This window comes from Pinus tabuliformis, chromosome 3_2, assembly GCF_031772625.1.
Source record: "Pinus tabuliformis cultivar Carrire ecotype Pingquan chromosome 3_2, CPIR1, whole genome shotgun sequence".
Lineage (NCBI taxonomy): Eukaryota > Viridiplantae > Streptophyta > Pinopsida > Pinales > Pinaceae > Pinus > Pinus tabuliformis.
In genome coordinates, this window is record NC_142302.1 from 1,126,658,406 (window position 1) to 1,126,680,958 (window position 22,553).

At 40.7% G+C, this 22,553-nt stretch overlaps 1 protein-coding gene across 2 annotated transcripts in view; it reads right to left on the minus strand.

The window, feature by feature from the left end:
- The window catches only part of LOC149184632 (phytolongin Phyl1.1-like), a 78,373-nt gene extending 56,138 nt beyond the window's left edge, over window positions 1-22,235 (minus strand). Inside the window, exons 1-2 of one of the 2 annotated variants that reach the window (XM_089417634.1) lie at window positions 21,861-22,235; window positions 19,946-21,760 (exon numbers count right to left, since the gene is read on the minus strand). In XM_089417634.1, coding sequence (XP_089273760.1) covers window positions 20,607-21,437 — 831 coding nt within the window. In that variant the 5' untranslated portion in view covers window positions 21,438-21,760; window positions 21,861-22,235 and the 3' untranslated portion in view covers window positions 19,946-20,606. Of the gene's footprint in view, window positions 1-19,945 lie in introns of both variants that reach the window. The other variant, XM_089417633.1, reaches the window with a different exon arrangement.
- Window positions 22,236-22,553: the final 318 nt, after the last annotated feature.

The window sequence follows — 22,553 nt, forward strand, 5'->3', positions numbered from 1 at the left end:
GGTAGAAACTCGGTGAGACATATATCTTGGTCAAGGAAAGTACATAATCAAGATGTTATAAAAGTTCAGTATAATGAATTCCAAGCCTATGAATACTCCCATGATCACAAATCTAAAGAAGTTGAGAAGCTCTGACTCTAGTCCCGTTGATCCTACAAGTTATCATAAGTTGGTGGGCTCTTCGATGTACTTAGTGAATACTAGACCTCATATATGTTTTGTTGTAAACGTTCTTAGTCAATTTCAGTTCAACCATCTCATGACCATTAGATAGTTGCCAAGCACATTTTAAGATACTTATGTGGAACTATTCATCACTACCTAAAGTATGATGGGAAGGAAGTTAGATTAACAGGTTTTACTGATTCCGACTGGGGTGGCAGTGAAAGAGATGGAAGAAGTACTACCAATGGTTGTTTCAGTGTGGGATCCACAATGATTTCATGGATGAGTAGTAAACAATTTCCGATTGCTTTAAGTAGCGTTGAAGCTGAATATGTTGTTGCATGAGAAGTAGGAAAAGCAGCAATTTCGTTAAGAAAACTCTTATCAAATTTGTTTAGAGGGCCACTGGATCCTACAGTGATAAATTGTGATAATCAAAGCAGCATCAAGATGTCTGAAGACCTCGTGTTTCATGCCAGGATGAAGCATATTAACAACAAGTACCATTACATTAGAAGTTTAGTGCAGGATGGAGTCGTGAAGCTACAATATATTTTGATAGATGAGCAGGTAGTTGATGTGTTGACGAAGTCTCTTCCAAATAAGAAGTTTGAATATTTCAAAAGCATGCTTGGATTGGTTGATATTACAAATTTAGTAGATAGGGAGAGATGAAGCATCTTGGGGTGACAAGATGCTTGGGAGGACATTTGGTCGGCTTGTGATGATGTCTAGATCCTGAAGTAGGGAGGGTGGGGTTGGTCTTGGAGCTCCAACCTTGGATACACACCTAAATCACTAGGTTCGTGTTAAGAGCTAAAGCCCGATGGTACCTATAGAGGCTAAAGCTTGGAACACACCTTAGTCCCACCTGGTTAGATACCCTGGTCAAGTATCTAATCTGTAGCACTGTGTGTGCTATAACTCTTCATAGATTATGTCATTTTGAGTTCATCCATGTACCTATGTATATATGTAATTATGAATACCTCCCTAGTTAAGAGGGAGTGTTGAAGAATGTAACTAGTGTCAGTCTTCATAATTTTACTTGTCAAAAGAAAAGAAAAAGAAAATTTATTGTAAAAGAAAAATATATTTGAAGCATGGGTTTCATGCTCTTTTATTTATTTTCTAGGTCATAACCTCCATTGAAGGCTTCTAGGTTTTGTCGAGTCAAAAGAGTCTGAGTCACATTTATTGGACCCTTCTTGGGCATTTGTATCATGTAAAGAATTTTATTTTGAGTCTAAAATAGTCATTTTGTCCCTCCTCACCAAGTCGACCCTGTCCTGGAGAAGTTGGTCGAGTTAAAGGGAATTTGATCCTGTGGAAGCAGTATATATAGAGATAGTTTGACTCATTTAGAGCACACACTCAACAAGTTCAATCTACAAGAGAAACAGGACAAAAAGAAGAGTGAATTGCAGGAAAGAAGACCTAATTCAAGGAAGAAAAAAAATCGAAGTTTGGAGCATCTCTCTCTCACACGTGCGAGTTTTCTAGGGTTTCTAGGCAAGTTGCAGGGGCCGAAATTTCTGAAGTAGCTACAAGTACAAAATTTTGTAGTTGGGAGGCAAAAATTCTGGATTAAAGCAGTTTTTTAGGAGCTGACACTTGGAGGATTTGGTAGAGTTTGTCTACATAAAGGAAGGGTTGATTTGGTGACTGGAGGAAGTCATTGTTTAGGTCAAAAGGGTCTTGGATTGTCTCATTTTGATTTAATCTACTAGTGGAAGAGTTGGACTAGGTTTTCCCCTAGATAGGGGTTTTGCCCTGGCTAAGTGCCTATATCTTGTGTTCCTTGTTCTTGTGATCTTCATACATTTTGATTTGGTAATTGCTTGATGAAAGATAACATAATTAAGAAGTAAAAGAAGCCAACATACACAAGTGATTATCAAGAAAAAGAGGAATCAAACCCTAATATCTACATGCATTGATTTCTCAACACCTTCTTTGCTACTATTTTCAACACTCCCTCTTAGCAAGGAAGGTGCTTCTTAAAGAATCTCGTCCACCTGGATCTCTCTCCAATGTTGAGAAATCTATATGGCAGCACTTAGGGTGATTTCTCTTTCTTGATAATTGCTTGTGATATTATATTAACTTCTTCCTCTCATTCTTATTATGTTATCTTCCATCAAACAATTACCAAAACAATAAAACAATGAACACAAGACGTAAGCTCTAAACCAATGCAAAACCCCTCTTAGGGAAAAATCCAGTCAAAATTCTTCTCTTATTATAGAAACAGCTTCAAATGAGAAATCCAAAACCAAAAACCCTAGATCAAGACCTCCTCCAAGCACCAAGTCATCCCTCCAACAAAATCCCTTCCAACTAGTCAAAGTCAAACCAAGTCAACAAGGGTCAAACCCTTCCAAAACTGCTGCAAACTCAGAATTTCAACCCCCGGCATCTAAATTTCGGACCTGCAATAGGTTCGCAACTTCGGCCCACTGCAGCATCTCAAAATTTCGCACGTGTGATAGAAAATAGTCCAGAAACTAGGTCAAAACTTCGATTTTCCTTCCTCCTTGCTTCAACTTCTCTCTCCTTTGACTTTCTTGGCTTCTTCCTTGAATTTCACACTCTTCTATTGTAGATCAAACTTCTTGTGATAAGGGTTTCTAATGAGGTCAAAATCACTTGTATTTATACCCTTTTCAAGGGGTCGAATAACCTCTTCTAGGCCGACTTGGTCTTGGAGGTCAATATTGACAATTTTGACTCAAAAAATAGTTCTTCTTTCTTGTTACAAATTGCCTAATAGGGTCTTATATATATGACAAAGACTCTTGATTCATGACACATCTCTTATTGACTTGACAAACCCTAGGAGCTATTACCCAACACTTTGTGGGTGATATCCCTGGGAGAATTTTTTTCTCCAAGATGGTCCTCAGCCGACAACTAGCAGCCCCTTGCAGCCATCAGATAGCTCGATGTGCCATTTATATGCCACCTAAGCCAACCATGTGGTCCCTCACCCATGTATTATGATCGTATGTTTGAAGGTGGGCCCCCCAACCCCAAAGGTATGGCTTATCATTTCATAATTGAGTATTCTTGTTTACGTATCATGGACACTCTTCGGCATGGACTAGTAGGGGGATTCAATAGAAAGATTGGTTAGGTTTGTACTCTTGTCCCTTATGTCCCTTTTGGTGGTTAACCTTGGATTCTAGTCCCATGGGATCTCTTTTACTGGCCTTTAGGCTTTAGGGGTGGTATTACATGGGAAACCCTGATTTTGGTTGCGTGGTCCCGCTTCCTGACTTACATATATCACTCCCCTTCTACTCATTACCACCCCATTCATCACTTCTCCCATCTGGGTCCACATGTGTCCACTGGGTCCATAAGGGGTTAGCCACCCCCTCCCCTTGCCCACACCTTGGGTCGAGACTGGAACGATGCCACAGAGGTTGATGAGGCTAAAAAGAAAAGAAAAAGCATATTTGGCCCCTCTTAACAGGAAATTGTACCATAAAATGCAAAAGATGGTCGGGACTTACACATTTAGCACATGGGAAAAATCCATAACATGAGCTCTACCCCTATCTATGGCCATCACCAAGGTTCCTATGGGCCCTAAATGAGCCCCCTCCATCATTAAGGAACCCATGATTGTCCCAAACCCTAGTGGGCAATGAAATGCCCCACCTGAAGGAGGTATCCACTGCTACATACTACACATCATGCTCTCATTCCCTTGAGCCCCAAGCAGTTAACAAAAAGAAAAACCAATAAAAGAAAAAAGGCACATGAAGAAGGGTGGAAAAACAAAGGCCAGGGTGACTCATGTACTAAGATTGCTCCCTCCTACACTCATATACCCAAGTGTGGGCTTCCCTTATTTTAGCTACCCTTGTACCATGGCATCTGGCCTAGAGCTTCCCCTTCATGCCCCATTCCATTCCATCACTCTATCACATGCCACCTACCATTTGAAGAATATACCACAAACATATCACCCCCGTTAGAGGCTGAAACCACCTAATAAGGTCCTTGGTTAACCTCCTTTTAGAGCTTGGAGACACTTGTCCATGCCAAAGCCCATTATGGAAGGGCATGCCACTATGAAGTGCCCACTTGGTTTCCATGATTTGTAAGCTCTTTTACTTGATCACCCTAATGATTTGTTGTACTGGAAGGCGAGGGGATGCATTGGATCCTATGCAGGATTGCAGATGGGTCTCCATTTAAGGTTTGGTCTCCCTATATAGGGTCTAAGCGCTCCAAAGGGTCACAATGGCATTTGTAGGGTGAGCGTAGAGAGCCATGGGCCTCCACCATAGCAGATAGCACTTCATGGATTCCCAGCACCCTTCAGAGATTGCTCGTGTTCCACCTTTTGGATGAGGATGATGAACCTAGTTCACCATGCCTAGCAAGCAAATGATCCAGGGTCCATATGAGGATTTGTCAAGGCTTATGTCATCATCCTAGCCCTTACAGATCATTTACAGGTAGTATCGATCCACTTGGAGACGCATGAGGATGTCATTGTGCCCCACACCCACTTGGGAGCACCACATGTGACACACTTGGAAAACATGGGGCCACCCCCTTGTCCACTATGTTTTGGAGCCTCTTCTCTCATTTTGGCACATTTGGACTCCAATAGGCCTTTTCAATGGTTTAACAACTCATCATGTTCATCATTTCGGCCCTCTTGAGAGGCTAATTATTCTTATTATGGAGCTATTTGGTGAGCTTATCACCAAAAGTATTGTTATTATGCACATTATTAGTCCAAATTAGGCCATTTGAATCCCTTAAAGGATTGTATAAATAGAAAAGAGGCATTCTCTCTCATTCATCATCACTTGGATTGGATTAGTATCTCTTGAGAGATTTTCGCACCTTTTGTTGGGTAAACTTTTCAGAGTATTCTTGATGCACTATGATGTGTGGATTTTCGCTATTGTCTTTGGAGCTTCTTTTCAATGCGAAGTTGATGAATGGATATACTCTCTCTCTCATGTAAGCCAAAATTTGTTGTTATTCTTGTTATTTTACTGGTTTATTGCATGTTATGGTTATCATTATTCTTGTATGCAATGTCACATGGTTCGGGTTCGACTTCAGGTTCGACAATGATTGGGTTCAGTTTGAGTTCGAATGTTTTGATGAGGTTCGTCATTAGGTTCATCTATATATATTAATTTAAAATGAATTATACGATAAAATAGTAAGAAATCAACATCAGTAAACATCAAAAATGCTATCACAGACATGGAAATTGCAAGGATAAATTACAAGCTTGAGTTGCGACAGGAAGTTATGAGTTTTGATCTATGGACTTAATCAATGGCTATGAGGTTCGATGAGGCTCGCCAAACCTCAATTTTTTTTAAGGTTCGCCAAAATTCGAACCTCAAGGTTAAAGTTCAACGAACCTTGTGACATAGCTTGTATGGGCTAAAGTAAATGTGAAATTCTTCTAGGAGCCTTGAATAAGTGATTTAATGCATTCATTGTACTTGAAGAGAGTGGGTGAATGTTCCTAGTGGCACCTCTTAGGTTTTAAGCCTCGAAACTTCATCTCTTTGGCAAATTTGAAGTATAAATCTCTAATTATCTAGTTGTTTCCCTTGAGTAATCTAGCGAAGGTTAATTAGGACTCCTTAGCTCACGAAAATTCTCGATCTATGTGTATCTTGACTCCATCAAGCCCAAGCAATAAGGCAATGATCCTCGTATCCCTTTGGTAGTCAAATTTACTTCTCTTTCCTTCACCTCTCCAAATTCTAGGCCTAACCCTAGTAGGTTACCCAGGGCATCACATAACTTTCATTGTAGCCATCCAAACTCCTTAATTTTTGGTCCACTACTGCATTGGGTTTTTCTCTATAGGTCCTCCAAATTTCAAGCAATTGCAGCGATGGAATCCTGAGATATAGCAAGCCCTAGCAGCAAGACCAACTCTTGCCCTAGATTGATTTTGGGTTAGTGTCCGCATTGGGATCATTGCATTAAAATATCAAGAAAATTAGGCCTTTGATCCTATTCTCCTACCCAATTAGGTCAAGCCCCTCCTTGATTGATCAACTCCATACCCTCAACCTAGTTTTCATCCACTTGGCTTCGTCCCACGACTTTGTAACTCATATTCTACAAGGATTACATAGAATCCATTTCTCCACAAGGATCCTTAGACCTAGGAAGCCTTTTGTCAAGAGATTCTCAAACCCTAGCCTTAAGTATCCTCTTAGCCCTTCTTAGAGAGCCCATCACCTTGCTTCTTAAGCAAGTAAACCACATCATTGAGTCTCTCTTGCGAATAGGCTTTAGGAATCACCCTTTATCCATTCATTGATCTACTCATCCGTGTGATTCCTCTTATACCGGGTCTCCTCCCATCGGTGAAAGTCCATAAAGAGTAGGGAGCCTTAGCTAGGGTGACAGTGGTCTATTGCTCCATTGTTCCCCCTTGACCTAGTAGTCGCTGTATAGGATCCCCTTCTAGGACCCCCGCTAGTTTGAGCAGTAACAAGAGCATGAAATGCATGCTTGACCTAGATGACCACTTAAATGGAGCATGAAACCCATGCTTGAAAAAAAAAAAAAAATTCTTTCTTCTTTTGATAGATACATAAGATATACATAATGACATGAGTACAATGACAATTATGAAGACCGAACATAGTTACATTTTCAACACTCCCTCTTAACTAGAGAGGTATTCATAATTGTACAACCGGTACAAGGATTCTCTAAAGAGTTCTCATAAGAAGAGTATCATAAACAACATGCACAATGCTAGGGATCTAGATACCATCTAGGCTAACTGCCAAGGTATCAACCCATCTAGGTACCATCTAGGCTACCTGCCAAGGTACCATCCCAACAAGGATCCAGGTGTCATCTAGGCTACCTGCCAAGACACCAACCCTAACAGGGTTCTAGGTATCATCTAGGCTACCTGCCAAGATACCAACTCAAAGTACCATCATACGGGCTAATCAGCCTAAGGTACAACAACTCATCATTTCTCCCTCTCAATCAAATAGGAGATATCAACCAATCCAAGCATGCTTCTCAAATACTCAAGCTTCTTATTGGGGAGAGATTTAGTCAAAATATCAACTACCTGTTCATCTGTCAGAATATACTATAGCTTCACGACCCCATCTTGTACCAAACTTCTAATATAATGGTACTTATTATTAATATGCTTAGTCCTAGCATGAAACACGGGGTCCTCTGTCAACCTTATGCTGCTTTGGTTATCACAATATATAACAGTGGGATCCATCAGTCCTCCAAATAAATCAAATAGAAGCTTCCTGAACCAAACAACTTCCTTTCTAATCTCACAAGCACCAACATATTCAACTTCATCCTTCAATCATCAATATGCTCATTAGATGAAAGCTTCAATATTATCATGGTTTCTGAAGCTCCCTCTTTCCATCATGCTCATCATTATTGTTATCACTTAAAAATTTCCTGGTTATGGGAGAAAACCCCTAAGTTAACCTCTAACCACTTTAGGATAGGAAGTTGGCCCTTCCAATCTAGAGAGGGATCTCTCTTTGACTCTGCTACTCTAGGTCACAACGGTAACAGGTCTTAAATATCCTCAGTGGCCAAATCAAGTATGATTAATAACAAATTGATTGGAGAATGGGAAATTGGACCATTGGGCATGGAGTCATAAGGTTGATCTCAATGAAATTTCCGAAAATTGGTGGCAAGTTATATAGGGATCGAAGGCATAAGACAATGTCCACTTTAGACTTTCAAAATATCTAGCTGGTGAGTGGAAGGAGGAATCAATCCATTATACAAAAAAACAATTGAATTTCATGCAACTTTAGGACTTTTACTTGGAATGTTTCATCAGTGGCCTAAAGGAAGCCATTCAAGCCCATGTCTAAATGCATCACCCAACTATTTGGTTGAACGCATGTCATAAGACCTTAGATGTAGAAGTCACCTTAAATGCCCAGTCCAATCGTCCAAATTTCGTCACAAAGGCACGTCCCACCCAGGCTATGGGCCCCACCCAAACACTTAAGGTTCAAAAGGTGTCGCCGACAAAAATGGCCGAAAGAAGGAAACAAGGACTCTGCTACTATTGTGATGACAAGTACTCCCCAAGACATAAATGCAAGGAACCAAAATTCTTTCAAATTGATGCTACTGAAAACAGCTCAGTCGATGATCTCACAGGGATGCCAGATGAGCCGATTATATCACTCTATGCCTTGGATGGAATTTCTTCGCCCCAAACTCTCAAAAACTGAGGTTTTATTAAGCATTGCTCGGTTGTGGTGTTGATTGATAGTGGCAACACTCATAACTTTATCCATAAGAGAGTAGCAGAAGTTGTTTGTTGTTTTGTACATGCCATATCTAATTTCCAAATCCTTATCATTGATGGGGTGACCATGAAATGTGAAGGACGTTGTGAAAATATTAAAGTTCAGATAGGGGATTATCACCTCAAAACCCACATGTTTGCCATTGAAATGGGTGGTTGCGACATTGTCCTTGGTGTTGAATGGCTCCGCACATTGGGCCCTGTCACAATGGATTTCCAGGAGTTATATATGAGCTTTAAGCGGAACAACCATACCTTGAGGGGACTCCAAGCAAGTGCTCTAGTATCATCAACCCACATCAAATGGAGAAGCTTTTAAGAAAGGGCAACCATGGGGTAGTAGCCCAATTTAATGCCATCCAGGCCATCCACTACTCCTCATATTCATCCTGATATGCAACAGGTATTAGATCACTACTAGCGGGTCTTTGACAGACCTAAGGAGCTCCCACCCTCTAAGGGTCAAACATGATCATAGCATGCCTTTGATCTCGAGTGCCCAGCCGCCAAATGTTCACCGATATCGATATCCTTTTGCACAAAAGAATGAAATTGAAAAAATCATCAAGGAACTCCTCAAAACCAATGTTATTCGTCCCAACACCAACCCTTATTCATCTCCAGTGGTCATGGTTTTAAAGAAAGATGGAGAATAGCGCATATGTCCCAACTTTAGGGCCCTTAACAAGCTCACTATCAAGGACAAATTTCCTATTCCAGTAGTTGATGATCTGTTTGATGAATTGCAGGGTGCTAAATTTTTTACCAAGCTAGACCTCCGCTCGGGCTATCACCAAATACGCATGAAGGAAGTTGACATTCCCAAGGCAGTCTTTCGAACTCATGAAGGCCATTATGAATTCCTAGTCATGCCATTTGGTCTCTGTAATGCTCCATCCACTTTTCAGAGCCTCATGAACCACCTTTTGAAACCATATCTCAGAAAATTTGTCCTAGTATTTTTTGATGACATTCTCATCTACAACATAACATGGGACAAACACCTTCAGCATGTTGACCAGATATTGCAATTGCTCCAAGATCACAAATTATTTGTCAAATTATCCAAGTGCTCCTTTGGCATGGAAGAAGTAGAGTATTTGGGACACATTGTGGGTCGTGACGGAGTGAGGGTTGATCCGAAAAAGATTCAGGCAATGCAAGATTGGCCCCAACCAAAAATCTTGAAGAGTTTGCAGGGATTCTTGGGTCTCACGAGCTACTATCGCAAATTTGTCCGCAATTATGGACGCATTGCTAGACCCCTCACTAATCTTCTCAAGAAAAATTCATTTCTCTGCACTGGCGCAGCTCAACAAACCTTCTTGGCTCTCAAACAAGCCATGTGCTCCACTCCAGTATTGGCCTTACCAGACTTCACCAAATCTTTTGTGATTGAATGTGATGCTTCAGGTACGGGCATTGGCGCAGTATTAATGCAAGAAGGTAGACCATTGGCTTTCACCAGTCAACAACTCAGTGGCAAACATCTAGGTCAATCTACATATGAGAAATAAATGATGGCCATCTTACATGTAGTAGACACTTGGCAACCATACTTATTGGGGCAACGTTTCCAAATCCGCACTGACCATCATAGCCTAAAATATTTTCTACAGCAGCATTTATCGTCGCCACAGCAAAAAAAATGGCTTGCAAAAATGTTGCGATATGATTATAAGATAATTTACAAGAAGGGGTGTGACAATGTAATGATTGATGCCTTGTCGCACCAATTTGAGGATGAGGGCACCCTTTTATCACTCTCTCTACCCATACCATGTTGGATTGAAGAAGCTCGTCATGAATGGTTCTTCCACCCCTCTTTGTCCCAGCTCATTAATAACTTAAGAGCAGATCCTAATGCCTCAAAAGACTACTCTTGGAAGGATGAGGTTCTTCGCTACAAGGATCGAGTAGTGCTATCCCCGACCTCCACCCTCAAAAACCGCATCTTGGAAGAGCTGCACTCCCCTCTGATTACAGGACATTCAGGCTTACAGAAGACTTATGCACAAGCACATCGCTCTTTCTTTTGGACCGGCACAAAGAACGACATTCTTACTTTTGTAGCTGAATGCGATGTATGCCAGCACAACAAAGGGGAAACAATCAAGCTACTAGGAATCTTACAACCATTGCCACTCCCTGCTTCCGTCTGGACGGATATTTCCATGGATTTCATTACAGGTCTCCCAAAGTCCGACAACAAATCAGTCATCATGGTGGTTGTTGACAAACTTTCCAAATACGCTCATTTCTGCGCTCTACCTCAACCATTTACCCCAACATTATGGCTCAAGTTTTCATGGACCAAATCTTCAAACTGCATGGCATGCCGACTTCCATTGTGTCTGATCGAGACCCCACTTTCACCAGCAAATTTTGGCAAGAACTTTTCAAGCTCCAGGGCATGCAGCTCCAACTGAATACAGGTTATCATCCCCAAATAGAAGCAATCAACAAATGTTTGGAGACCTATTTGCGATGCTTCACTTCAGACAAGCAACATCAATGGGTACAATGGTTGCCTTTAGTTGAATGGTGGTATAATACTAACTATCATGAAGCCACCAAGATGATGCCATATGAGGCAGTGTATGGCCAACTCCCACCTTCACCAGCTTCTTATATCCCCGAATGTTCCAAAGTACAAGCAGTTGATCAGCTCCTACAGAACCATGTCACCATGATCGCTCATCTCAAAGATAATCTACATCAAGCTCAGAACATAATGAAGCAACAGGCCAACTAACATCGTTCCAGGCAGTCATTTCAAGTAGGTGACCAAGTGTCCCTACGACTCCAACCATATAAGAAGACGTATCTCAAAGAAAAGGACTGCCAGAAACTAGCACCAAAATTCTATGGGCCTTATTAGGTATTTCAACGTATAGGAGCATTCGCTTACAAACTAGCCTTGCCAACTACTTCAAAAATTCACCCGGTCTTCCATGTATTGTGCCTCAAGAAAGTTGTGGGGAACAATTGCAGGGTTCAAACAAGTATGCCAGAATTGGATGAGGAAGGTTCACTTTGGCTCCGACCAGAACAGGTCCTCAATACTCGTGAAAGACATCTTCACGGCCGCAAGATCAACGAAGTTCTCATCAAGTGGAAAGACACCTTTCCAGAAGATGTGACATGCAAACCAGCCATTATTCTTCAACAGTTTCCGCAGCTTCAGCCTTGAGGACAAGGCAGGACAAGGCTGCTTTTGATGGGGGAGAGCATGTTAGGGTCCAACCCTAACACCTTATTTATGTAATAAGCCCAAGAGGCCTAGTCAGAGTCATAGTTAGTTAGTTGAGTCAATAAAGCCCATAAGCAGTTATCCGCATTAATAATAATTGTAAGTGGTTGACTCACATTATAGAAAAGGGACCACAATTAGTTATAAATAGGCCATAGTTAATAAATAAAGTGGTTAACCCATGTCATGCAAGGGACCACTAGTAGTTAGGGTTTTGGAAGTTATTAAGTTATAAATAGTCTTAGATAGTAAGGGACAAATGATCGAGTCTTATTGTAATTGAGCTTTGCCTTGTTGGAGGTTGCCCCCTTGAAGAAGCAAGTGAACATTGTATTTTGCTTCTGAATAATAAAAATATCTTTGCAACTTGTCTCATTTGATGCGATATTTCTGTGTTTCTGGCTATATTGTTCCGTATTTCTAGTATTTTGGTTTTCTCGCAGGTCAAGTGCATAACACTAGCCGCCAACTATGGGGTCGATTCGTTGGAAAAAAAGTTGCACATGGCGGAGAGAAAGTTCAGCAGGCAGCGATGGTAGAGCACGTTAGCACGGGGAAGGAGAATCACAGCAAGTAGCAAAGGCGTGGCACTGCAAGGGAAACCTTAGGGATAAACAAAGTTGCGAGCTAACTAGTCCAACAAAGGTTGAGTACAGTCGAGTTGCTTGACAAAGTGTCAGTAGGGGCGGCTACAAGCAGTCAAAGACAAAGCCGCCATCATAGGTTGAGAGGCAACTGAAACAGCAGGTACATACCCCAGTGTTGAGTTTGTCAAGGAAGGTGATGACACGCATGACAAGTTAGCGTAGTCAACGGCTAAGCAAAGTCAACAAGATTTGGCGGAATGGCTATAATGGGTCGTCAGTATGAAGACCATAGTTTTAAAAACCGTTTTGAAAAACCGGTAACCGGTCAAACCGGCCGGTTAGCTAGCTGGCCGGTCGGAACCGGCCTAAAAACCCGGTTTAACCCATCACTTGCCCGATTTTTTGACCTAACCGGTAAAAACCGGCGGTTTAGGACAAAACCGGCCGGTTTGTAACAAACCGGCCGGTTTGTAACAAACCGGCCGGTTTTGTCCTAAACCGGCCGGTTTTAGGCACAACTTGTGACCTGTGATCAGAGTCGGTACTACATTCAGTGTGCTCATGCCCATGATGAAAATTTACAAATATGGTAGATAAATACACAGATATGTGGCACCAACAAATACCCAAGTTCTACAAAACAAGTGACAGGATGAGAAATGTGGATATAGTAAACTGTAGCACTTATCTAGATTCTAAACATAGACCAACTGGAGTGAAAGAGACCTAATCTTTAGGCTCTGATGCCAAAATAGGTATAAGCTAAAGGTGGGAGCAAGATGGGAAGCAAAAGCACTTCAATTTTATTAACTTGGAGAACATAGCTTATCCATTAAAAGTGAAGCGAGGGTCCTTAGATAGAAAAGGAACCCTATCATAAATTTGACACCTTATGTAACTCCCCAACATACCAATTTAATATATAAATAGGAGTCATGCATACAGCTGGAGAATCTAAATGATAAACACTATACTAGACGACAAATTGTACTAGAAGTTACAACTTACAATGTCACAACAAGACAAAGTCACAAAGAAATATTATAATATTACAAAATGTGATGAGCACAAGTGAGTCATGACAGGATTGTATGGCTTGACTCATGACAGTGACTTCACAAACAGTGCAACAGTGATGACTGCAGCATGACAAAGAGGTATGGCTATGATCTATGGACAGTGAAAGTGGCAATGACACAGTAATCCTCTTGATGGCAGTAACCTGGTATTACGAGTAAGCAAGTGACAGCAGTGTTAGTGGACAGTTGGATCAGTGGGAGCAGTGAAAAGTTGCATAGAGGGAGCAGGAAGTGCAAAAGGAAGATGCAGTGAGAATAGCAGTAGGCAACAGTCATAGAGCAGCAATGAATGTGTGAATTGATTGATTGTAAAGGAAACTGAAGACCCCTGCAGACTTAGTCTGCATATCTTTAGACTTGGGGAGTCTTGTACTACCTTCCAAGTTTACCTGCTAAATGTTGGATGTACATCATACATAACTGAGCTTATTGTTGAGCAAATTCTTGTGTACTCTCCTTGATGTCATTGGTGGCATTGATACTGAGGTTGCAGATCAGGCTGAGGCATCCTCAGACTCTGAACCAGATGATGTCTATGTAGCTCCTGATGATGACCCTGTGTCTAGTAGTGGTGATGGACTTGATGATTGATCATGTGTACACTGTAGACTTGTAGTAGGCCAATGGCCTCATAGCTTGCAGCATTGTTTTTGGACTTTATAGGCCATTTAGAGCCTCATTTCTTATGTATTTTGTTATTTTGTCGATGATATGTATTGCACTCGGTGCCATTTTGATATAATCACCTTTGCATGGTATATAAATGAGCAAACTTTGCATATTTTGTCTCTATTGGCTTGGAATCATGGTTTTACATCTTAAAAATAGTTTTGTTTCATTAAAAATTAATTATTTAATGTATTTTTTTAAAACCGGTTCGTTTAGACCAAACCAGTCCCGATTAGACCGGTTCCGGTCGGTAAACCAGTTCATTAGGTGGACCGGTCCGGTCACCGGTTCCGGTTTTAAAAACACTGATGAAGACATATTAGACAGAGAGTCAAACTTCCTACCTTGGAAGGCTAGCATCACCTTGGTACTCAAGGAAAACAATCTTTGGGAGATTGTTAAGACCGAATCACAGAGTTGTCAAATCCTTAGGAAAAGCCCTCCTAGCAAAGAAGGAGATAAAGGCACTAAGGGTACTTATGGATGCCATATAGGAACATTTGATCCCTCACTTAACCAGAAGAAAACAGCCAAGGATATGTTCAAAGCCTTAGTAGGATTATAGCAAAGCAAGACAATAAATAGGAAGATGATATTGAAAGATATGCTTTGGACTGCGCAAATGACCAAATCTGACTCAATGATGAGTTTTCAGTGAAGATCACACAAATTAATGATCAACTTGCGGTAGTGGGAGAAAAGGTAGAAGACTCAAAACTAGTAAATGTGGCGTTGAACAGGTTCTCGGAGGCATGGGATCTGTTCACCAGAGGAGTCTGTGCTCAAGATAAACTACCCATGTTAAAATTGGCAACTAGGGCCAAACTCCACTTTAGATAGCTCATTTGATGGAAATGATGATTGCATTGAATTCCTCTTTTCGAGAGGACCAAAATTGATCTAAAGATCATCTAATTTGGACAACCAAAAAAATTTTTTTGAATTTATGCCCACACATGTGTAATTTGTTCAGGTCGGCCACATCATCATATAAGCTCATGAAGCCCAAGAGACATGTCACTTCACCCTCAACAACTTGTATAAATATAAGTGACCTCTCACCTCATTTATCATCATCATTCACACATTCTTCTCTCTCCTCATTTGATTGGGTCGTACAGCCATTGGGCAGCTATTTTCTCTCACATGTGTGGCAAGAAGGAGTACAAATTGCAAGTCGAAATTTCATAATTTTGTTGCAGGTTTGACCAGCATTGACCAGGGGTGCATTGATTTTTGGGTCAGAAGCTCGATCTTGGAAGGCCGAGTTGTTGGGCAAAGAAATCGAGAAAATTTGGGCACTTTGACCAGGGTTGACTGCAACTTTGATCGCAAAAAATTAGAGTAGACTTTCTCTCTCTTTTGACTGAATTTGATTGGACTTTGAAGGACTATTTTGGGTTGACTTTGACCAACAAGGAAGGTCGAGTTTGACAAAAGTTGACCGAGCTCAAGGAGGCAAGTTTGACTGTTGCATTGACCATCTTTGACTTTTTGGTTAGGGCTGAGTTTGACTGCAGTTGACTGCAGATTGACAAGGTTGTTTTGACTTTGATTTGGCAAGTCTAATTTTACTTTTTGTACTTTCTCTCTACTGAACATTTGATATAATAATAAGAAGAATTGATCAAAGGGTTTTCCCCACATTGGGGTTTTCCCTGGCATCCGCCAAATTTGGTGTCCTCTTGTCTTGGCTTGTCTTCTGCATTTTTGTTATTCATGTTCTATCTATAGTTACTGTCAATGTGATTTATGGTTAATGTGATTGCTATTGGAAAACTAAATTGGAAATTGTCATTGGGTTGCTAAAGGAACATTGAAGTAATTGTGCTAAGCATAAACATACCATTGTTAACTAAAATTAACAACCCACATTTGATAGGCTTGGGGATGACTGCATACTAGAGGAAATCAAGTTACAATCAAAGGGCAAAATCATCAAACAAGGAAATGATGAGAACATGGCTCTGAATGCAAAAGGAAACGGAAAGAGCTCGAGTAGCAGTGAGGAGTCAACCTCATAGCCAAGGAAGAAGAAGGACTTGACTAAGGTCAAGTGTTTCTCCCATCATAATATGGGACATTATGCTTCACAGTGTCCAAATAGGAAGAAAGGGGGAAGGGCATGCAGCTAGCTATAGCTACATCGGCAAAAGCTTAGGAGGAGTTTGTCAGGAAGTTCAAGGCGGAATTCACACATGTTTCCTACCTTACCTCAAGCACATTACCAGTGAGCACATGGCGGCTAAATAGTAGAGCCACAAGATGTATGACACGAGCACGAAAGCAGACCCCCACCCTAACCGAGTGGGACTCAGAATTGGATGTAAAGTTGATACAAAGCATGCAGTAAAGGGGGTTGGAACAGTGGTATTCCAACTTGAGTCAGGAGGCAGGACAAAAGTGAAGGACGTGTTATGGGTGTTGAAACTCAAGTGAAGTTTGCTCTCAGTCTCGATGATCGAGAAGAAGGGGTTTGGTGTAACATTCCAGGATGGACAGACACTTATCAAGCCCAGAGGATCTAGCTCAACCAGTGGCCATATTTTGGAGGTAGAGAGAGTAACATTTATAGGCTAAATGAACAGCCAACCTATTCAAGCCACAACAAGAAGCAAAGTAGAGACAAACAATAAGAAGCAAGTAGCTTCGACAGTTGAACAGTTAATAGGGAGTTAGCATTCAGGTTAAAGTGAGAAGGAGCAGTCAACAGATTCCTCCAAATTAGTCAAGAAGGTCTCTTCGTATGAGATGACCTTACAGGATGTTCAGGATCAAGAGGCCTCTAGGAACAAGTTCACAGGGAGCGGGTATTCGAGGATGATGGCAAGGAAGTGTAGCCATGGTAGTGGATGCAAGTCCAAGATCAGAGCTAATTCTAGGTGGTAGAAGTACCTCCTTTGCTAAGAAGGAGCGTGATGTTTGTAGCTCGGGCAAGTAATGTTGCACGGACTAAGTGTCTAAGCATGTAGAAGTCAGAACACCTACTCAATTGTGAGCAAGTTGCTAATGTAACTTAGCATAAGTCTAACTTAGGAAAAACACATATTATTATGTTGGCTTATTGAGCTAAAAAAACTTAGGAAAAGTAGAGTAAATGACTTTAGTGGAAATGTTTTAACCTCAATCATTGATCTCAAGTGAGGTGATATTTAATCTCAACTATCAATCGCATTGGAGATTAGGGTTAAGATTTAGCTCAATGTAAAGTTATTAAAGCAAGGCTAGGGAGATGGGAAAGACACACTACAACAGCACAAGATTGAGAGAGGCTTCTCAGTGAGTGTTAGCTCTGAGGAAGGGTAGCAAGTAGATTCGGACCAGCCAAGGGGAGTTGATCACTGAATTAGATCTAGGGTTGTAAATAATTCCTCAATTGGACCATTATCCCAAGACAGGATCTCAAGTAAGTTTGGATTATTAATTAAAAACTTTGATTGGGTAGAATCTATGTGTCGTTTTTTTACAAAATTGGTTATTTTATTTTTTCTTCTGCTAATTCAATTAAGAACCTATTTGTGTAAGTTATTTAGTAGATCTGCAATCTACTAGGTTAATGATTTAGCGGGTGCTAGGTTTAACGAAATCTAACACACTTGTCTTATGCTTAGCAAAACTAAACTTAGATGAATCTTTCACTTCTATCTATCTCTAACTCAGTGTACCATGGGACTTGACCTTTTTGGAATCCAATTTTGGATCAAGGGTCTAGGACTAGGGATGAGGAACAAGGAGTTTCACCCCATTGGTTATGGTTTTATTTACATAAGCTTTTCCCAATATCTTACGATAACAGTGGAGGCACTTGGAGGTAGGTATTGAATTTATGACACCAGGAGATAATGACTATGTATGTATATAGATGCAAGCCCATCCTTGCATTCTCCTTAAGGAAAACACCATTGAATAGGTTCCCTTATCACAAATTTTACCTAACATCTTGAGGTAGTTATGGGAGAGGGGGGCAGAGGGGTTAGGGCTTCAACTTATGATACAAGCAAGTGTTGCCTTGCTTGTAAATATTACAAACTCAAGCCCACCCCCATGCTTGCCTTAAGATCCTTAAGGTGAACATAATCAATTAGATTCGACTCCCACAAGCTTTACCATGCACCTTGAGATAGGCATAGGGGAGGCACAACATGAACTTATGACATTGGTAGGTGATGACCCACAAGTAGATATTATAGACCCAAGCCCACTTTGTGTTTTTCTTTAAGGCCCACCAATTTTTTTGTCAATTGTGTTGTGCTTTAGCAGTAAATTAGTGGAGGTTTACCACAACTAGCCTATGTTCAATTCTTAATGCGACCTCTTGAAGCTCTACCTAATAACCTATGAAGTGAAACTCCAAGGGTTCTCGACCCCACTTCAACCAAAAGATAAGGTTATCATTAAAAATAAAAAAACATCTCCCTGTAAAAGGTCAATAATCTATGTTTCCCTTCTATAGATTATTATTTAAGAAACTCAGACACACAAATCAACAGCATCACATCTAGTTATCTAAACTTGTCTTAATGGCGAGGAAAATATTTCATGTGCTTGCAGAAATTGAAGGTATTATACTTGATTCCTAGCTAACAAGATTAAAAGATGACTTATTATATATCAGCATGTCAGCAAGTAAACAGAGGACACAAGTTCCCTTTCACTACACTTGAAAATCATATCTAGATCTGCATTAGCATTTTATGGATTCATCTCAACAGGAATGGACCAATGAGCTCACACTTGTAGGGTTAGGGCCCACCCTCTCTTCAAGGGATGCAAAGATAAATTCTGAGTGAAATCATGAGTGGATAGACCATGAATATTCAAAATTTGTGAGTGGCCAAGTGTCGATCTTTCTAGCCACATTGAGAATGTGGATGCCATGGAGTTATGCTCGAGCTTTGAGCATCATCAACTCAAAATAAAAAATCATAAACTTTCAACAAGGTGTCCAAAGTTTTCGACAATGACATGACCACAATGTCTTGTTTAGTTGATTCATGTATATCTTTGATGTGGCAGATTCATGTATCTCTTTGATGTGGCACACAGACCAATTGGCAGTGTTCCACTTGTAAGAATTCAAGATGGATGCTAAAGTGAGATATAAATAATTTACAGTAGCCAACAGGCTCTGGGGATTTATTTTTGAATTTTGAGAAGCTAGTAATTTAAGCGATTTTTAACTGTTATTTTATACTCTTGCTGATCGCAAATAAATTATATCTTCATGTGAAAGTTTTTCATGTTCATGCGGTGCTAATTTGGAGCTCAACTAAAAGAGATAAAACCCTTCAATTTTTTGTAGTTGAGAAAGAAGGGCATTTATATAAAGTTGTACCTTTTTATTAAAGTGATTTTCACTTCCATGGCGTAACAAAAGGATCGACATGGTCTTGCCTTAGTCGTTATTGACTGAGATATAAATCATCTTTTACAGTAAGGAAACTGCCAAGTGTTTCACTTTGCAGAGACTGGTCACTGGATAAGATCATCACCATTTCAAGACACTCAGGAATTGAAAAACTGTGTCATATAATAGATGCAATTTAAACAATAACCAAATTCAAGGTACTTGATCGGGTGAAAAGAAGCTTAATTAATAAAGCATAAAAATGCAAAAGCCATGAAGTTAGGATATGTGGGCAAACGAACAATTACCTTTTATCAAAGGGAGTGAATGGAATCTCAAAGAATTAACATTGGCGTTAGCCTCAGTATCAAACCAAATTACAATTTCCCCGAAACAGCAACATGGGAATTAGTGCCAAAAGAATTGTTAGTTCCATCTAAACTATGAAATGTCTCTAATAACCAAGCATTGAATTAGCCATGCCAAGCAATGTACAAGAAAACAAAATACCTTTTCACTACAGGAAAAAGTCCAGCATTTGAGCACAAAGAAAGGATGTACAACCCCAGAGTACTGTAACTCACAGAAACTGGAAATACATTATATTTCATGCACCTGAAATGCTGAACCAGCCAATAGAAGAGGAGGGATCCTTTTCTCTTTGAAACTTGCTTTTTAAAATATCCAAAGACGTCAATCCCCGTCGAATTATCTGATAAGTTCATCGGCACTCCCTCTAAAGCCAGCGATTTCCACTGTATTATTTTACTATGGTTGAAACTTATGTCTTAGAAGCGATCTAAATTGTCAGATACATTGCTTTCTCCAATAAAAATCACACAGAACGCATTGCATTGGCGTTATACCACAACATGTCTATGTATACATAAAATGCTCCTGTAGTAAACTAGAAAGAAAATTTGAATAGAAGCCCGTCTAATTTTGTATGAAGACAGCACCAGAAGGCCTCAGAGCTTGAAAGAGAATCAAAGCAGCCCTATAATCTTAGGACATCAAACTCCATCATAGGTATTTCAAAAAGAGTTTGGCTAAAGCGGGCTAAATTTGAGAAGGTGGGGGAAGGGGCATTTTTCTCTCATCTTCAAGCTCTTGGTTCTTCATAAGCAAGCCTTCACCATTCTGATTTCCTCGGCTCAACTTCAATAACCCCTCATCGGGAAATGCATTGAAATCCACTGCAGACGCCTAGCCAAACCCCAAATAGAATTGTGCAAACTACCACATCTATAATCAACACCAGCCTCACATTACGCCACCACATTCTCTGAGCAAGCTGCTGCCCTTTATTCCTGAAGCTAGCACTCTTCTGCAATGACAACCCACCTGGGCAGTTACCATCGACAATTACCTCGAGCCCATTACTCGTATCCAATGCTTTGCTGCCATTCTCCCGGATAATATCCATGACCTCAGTGGCCTGATCCTTCTTTTTCTTCTTTCCATGGCCCAACAGGGGCTCGTGATTCAAATCCTGAATTTGGGTATTATCATACACAGGTAGAGAATCTTTGGGAGAATTATTTACCTGGACTGGATGCGTTTTAGCAGGTTGGGATTTCGATTCTTCCTCCGTCAAGCGATCCTTTTCTATTTGAGGAACACCCACAAGAGGAGCCACAAGGCGCTTGTAAACAGGACCGAATTCTTTATCAAAACAGCACGAACTGAGCCCTTCACAACCTCTGTTCTTCAACAACTTCTTGAACTCATCTCTGACATGCTCGAGAAATACAAAGACCTGCGGTTTCCCGAGCGCTTCATCCACTATGGCACAGTAAATAAATGGGCCGTCCATTAGAAAACTGTACATTTTTCTTTTTGTGGTATGCGTGAATCGGCTGTGTAAAGGCGGAACCCTCTCTAAACATTCCGCTGCTACTTCCTCCAGCTCTGCATCGCCTTCGCTGTGCTCTGCCAGAATCATGGCGGCCTTCGAAACGCATGAAAAGTACACCAAATTTAGCACAGACTGGGACGCCATCAGATTTAGCAGGATCCAAAGCCTTGGACGATTGCAGGCTGGTGGATCTGAAATGGGTGTTCTGCTCGATCCTGAAAAAAGTTGTATTCAGCACTGAAGATTTTGAAGTTTGGGGTTTGTTACATCACCACCACGAATCTGAAAATGTCATTTGAATTCAAACTCATGGGCTCTGCAGTCGATGTATATCTGAAATTTTGATGAATAAATTCGACGAAATAACGTATGATCTCCATCCATACGAAGTGGGCTGCCAACATTATAAGGCCTTCAGAGCTGCCCTTCTATTTCGTGCAATTAAAATATCCATTTTCTGACATTTCCTGTCGGCGATATGGGGGATCCATCCATTAAATTCGAAAAAAAAAATCAGTGGCAAAAACGATATATAATATTTTACTGGGATTTATTTTGACGAGGTACCGTGGAAACTGTAAATTTTTGAAAGCTCTTCAGTTTTTGGAACACTATGCGGGGCCTTCTCCGAAAAATTGACACAGCTTTGATAATTGCGAGATCTGCTAAACTTTAGCCATCCCATCACAATCCTCCCAAGGCGCCATCCTCCCCAATTTGCAGGTTGGTTGGGCCTTGGAAAGTTTAAATGCATAACTGGTGATCACGGATCAATACATCCTATAAAGGCCTTGCATGATTGTCAGGTTTCTAAATTATCCTTGAAAACGTGTGCCTCACCAAGGCAATTTTATTCTCTTATTTTAGAAGCTCTGATGTAGTCAACGCGGCATTGTGGATCTCACAAAAACGAAGAAATAGCAGAAATGATGATAAATACCATGTCCATATATAGGGAAGGTCCTGTCGTAAGTGGCCCAAGTTTTAGCAGAGAAATTAATGCCACGGAGGGGAAGGTTATCTCGTGGAAAGGAGAAACGAAGGGATTGAACTGAAATCCACAATGAAAGGGATAGTGATAGTGCCATGTGAGGAAATTTGATGCACGAGAGTAAAGAGATTGCACTAAAACCACAATTGAGAGGATAACGATAGTGTCATGTGAGAAAAACTTATGGTCGTGATAGAGAGCACTAGTGAAAGGGTGGTGAGATGGGAGAAAAAATTATGGTCGTGAGAGAGATCACTAGTGAAAGGGTG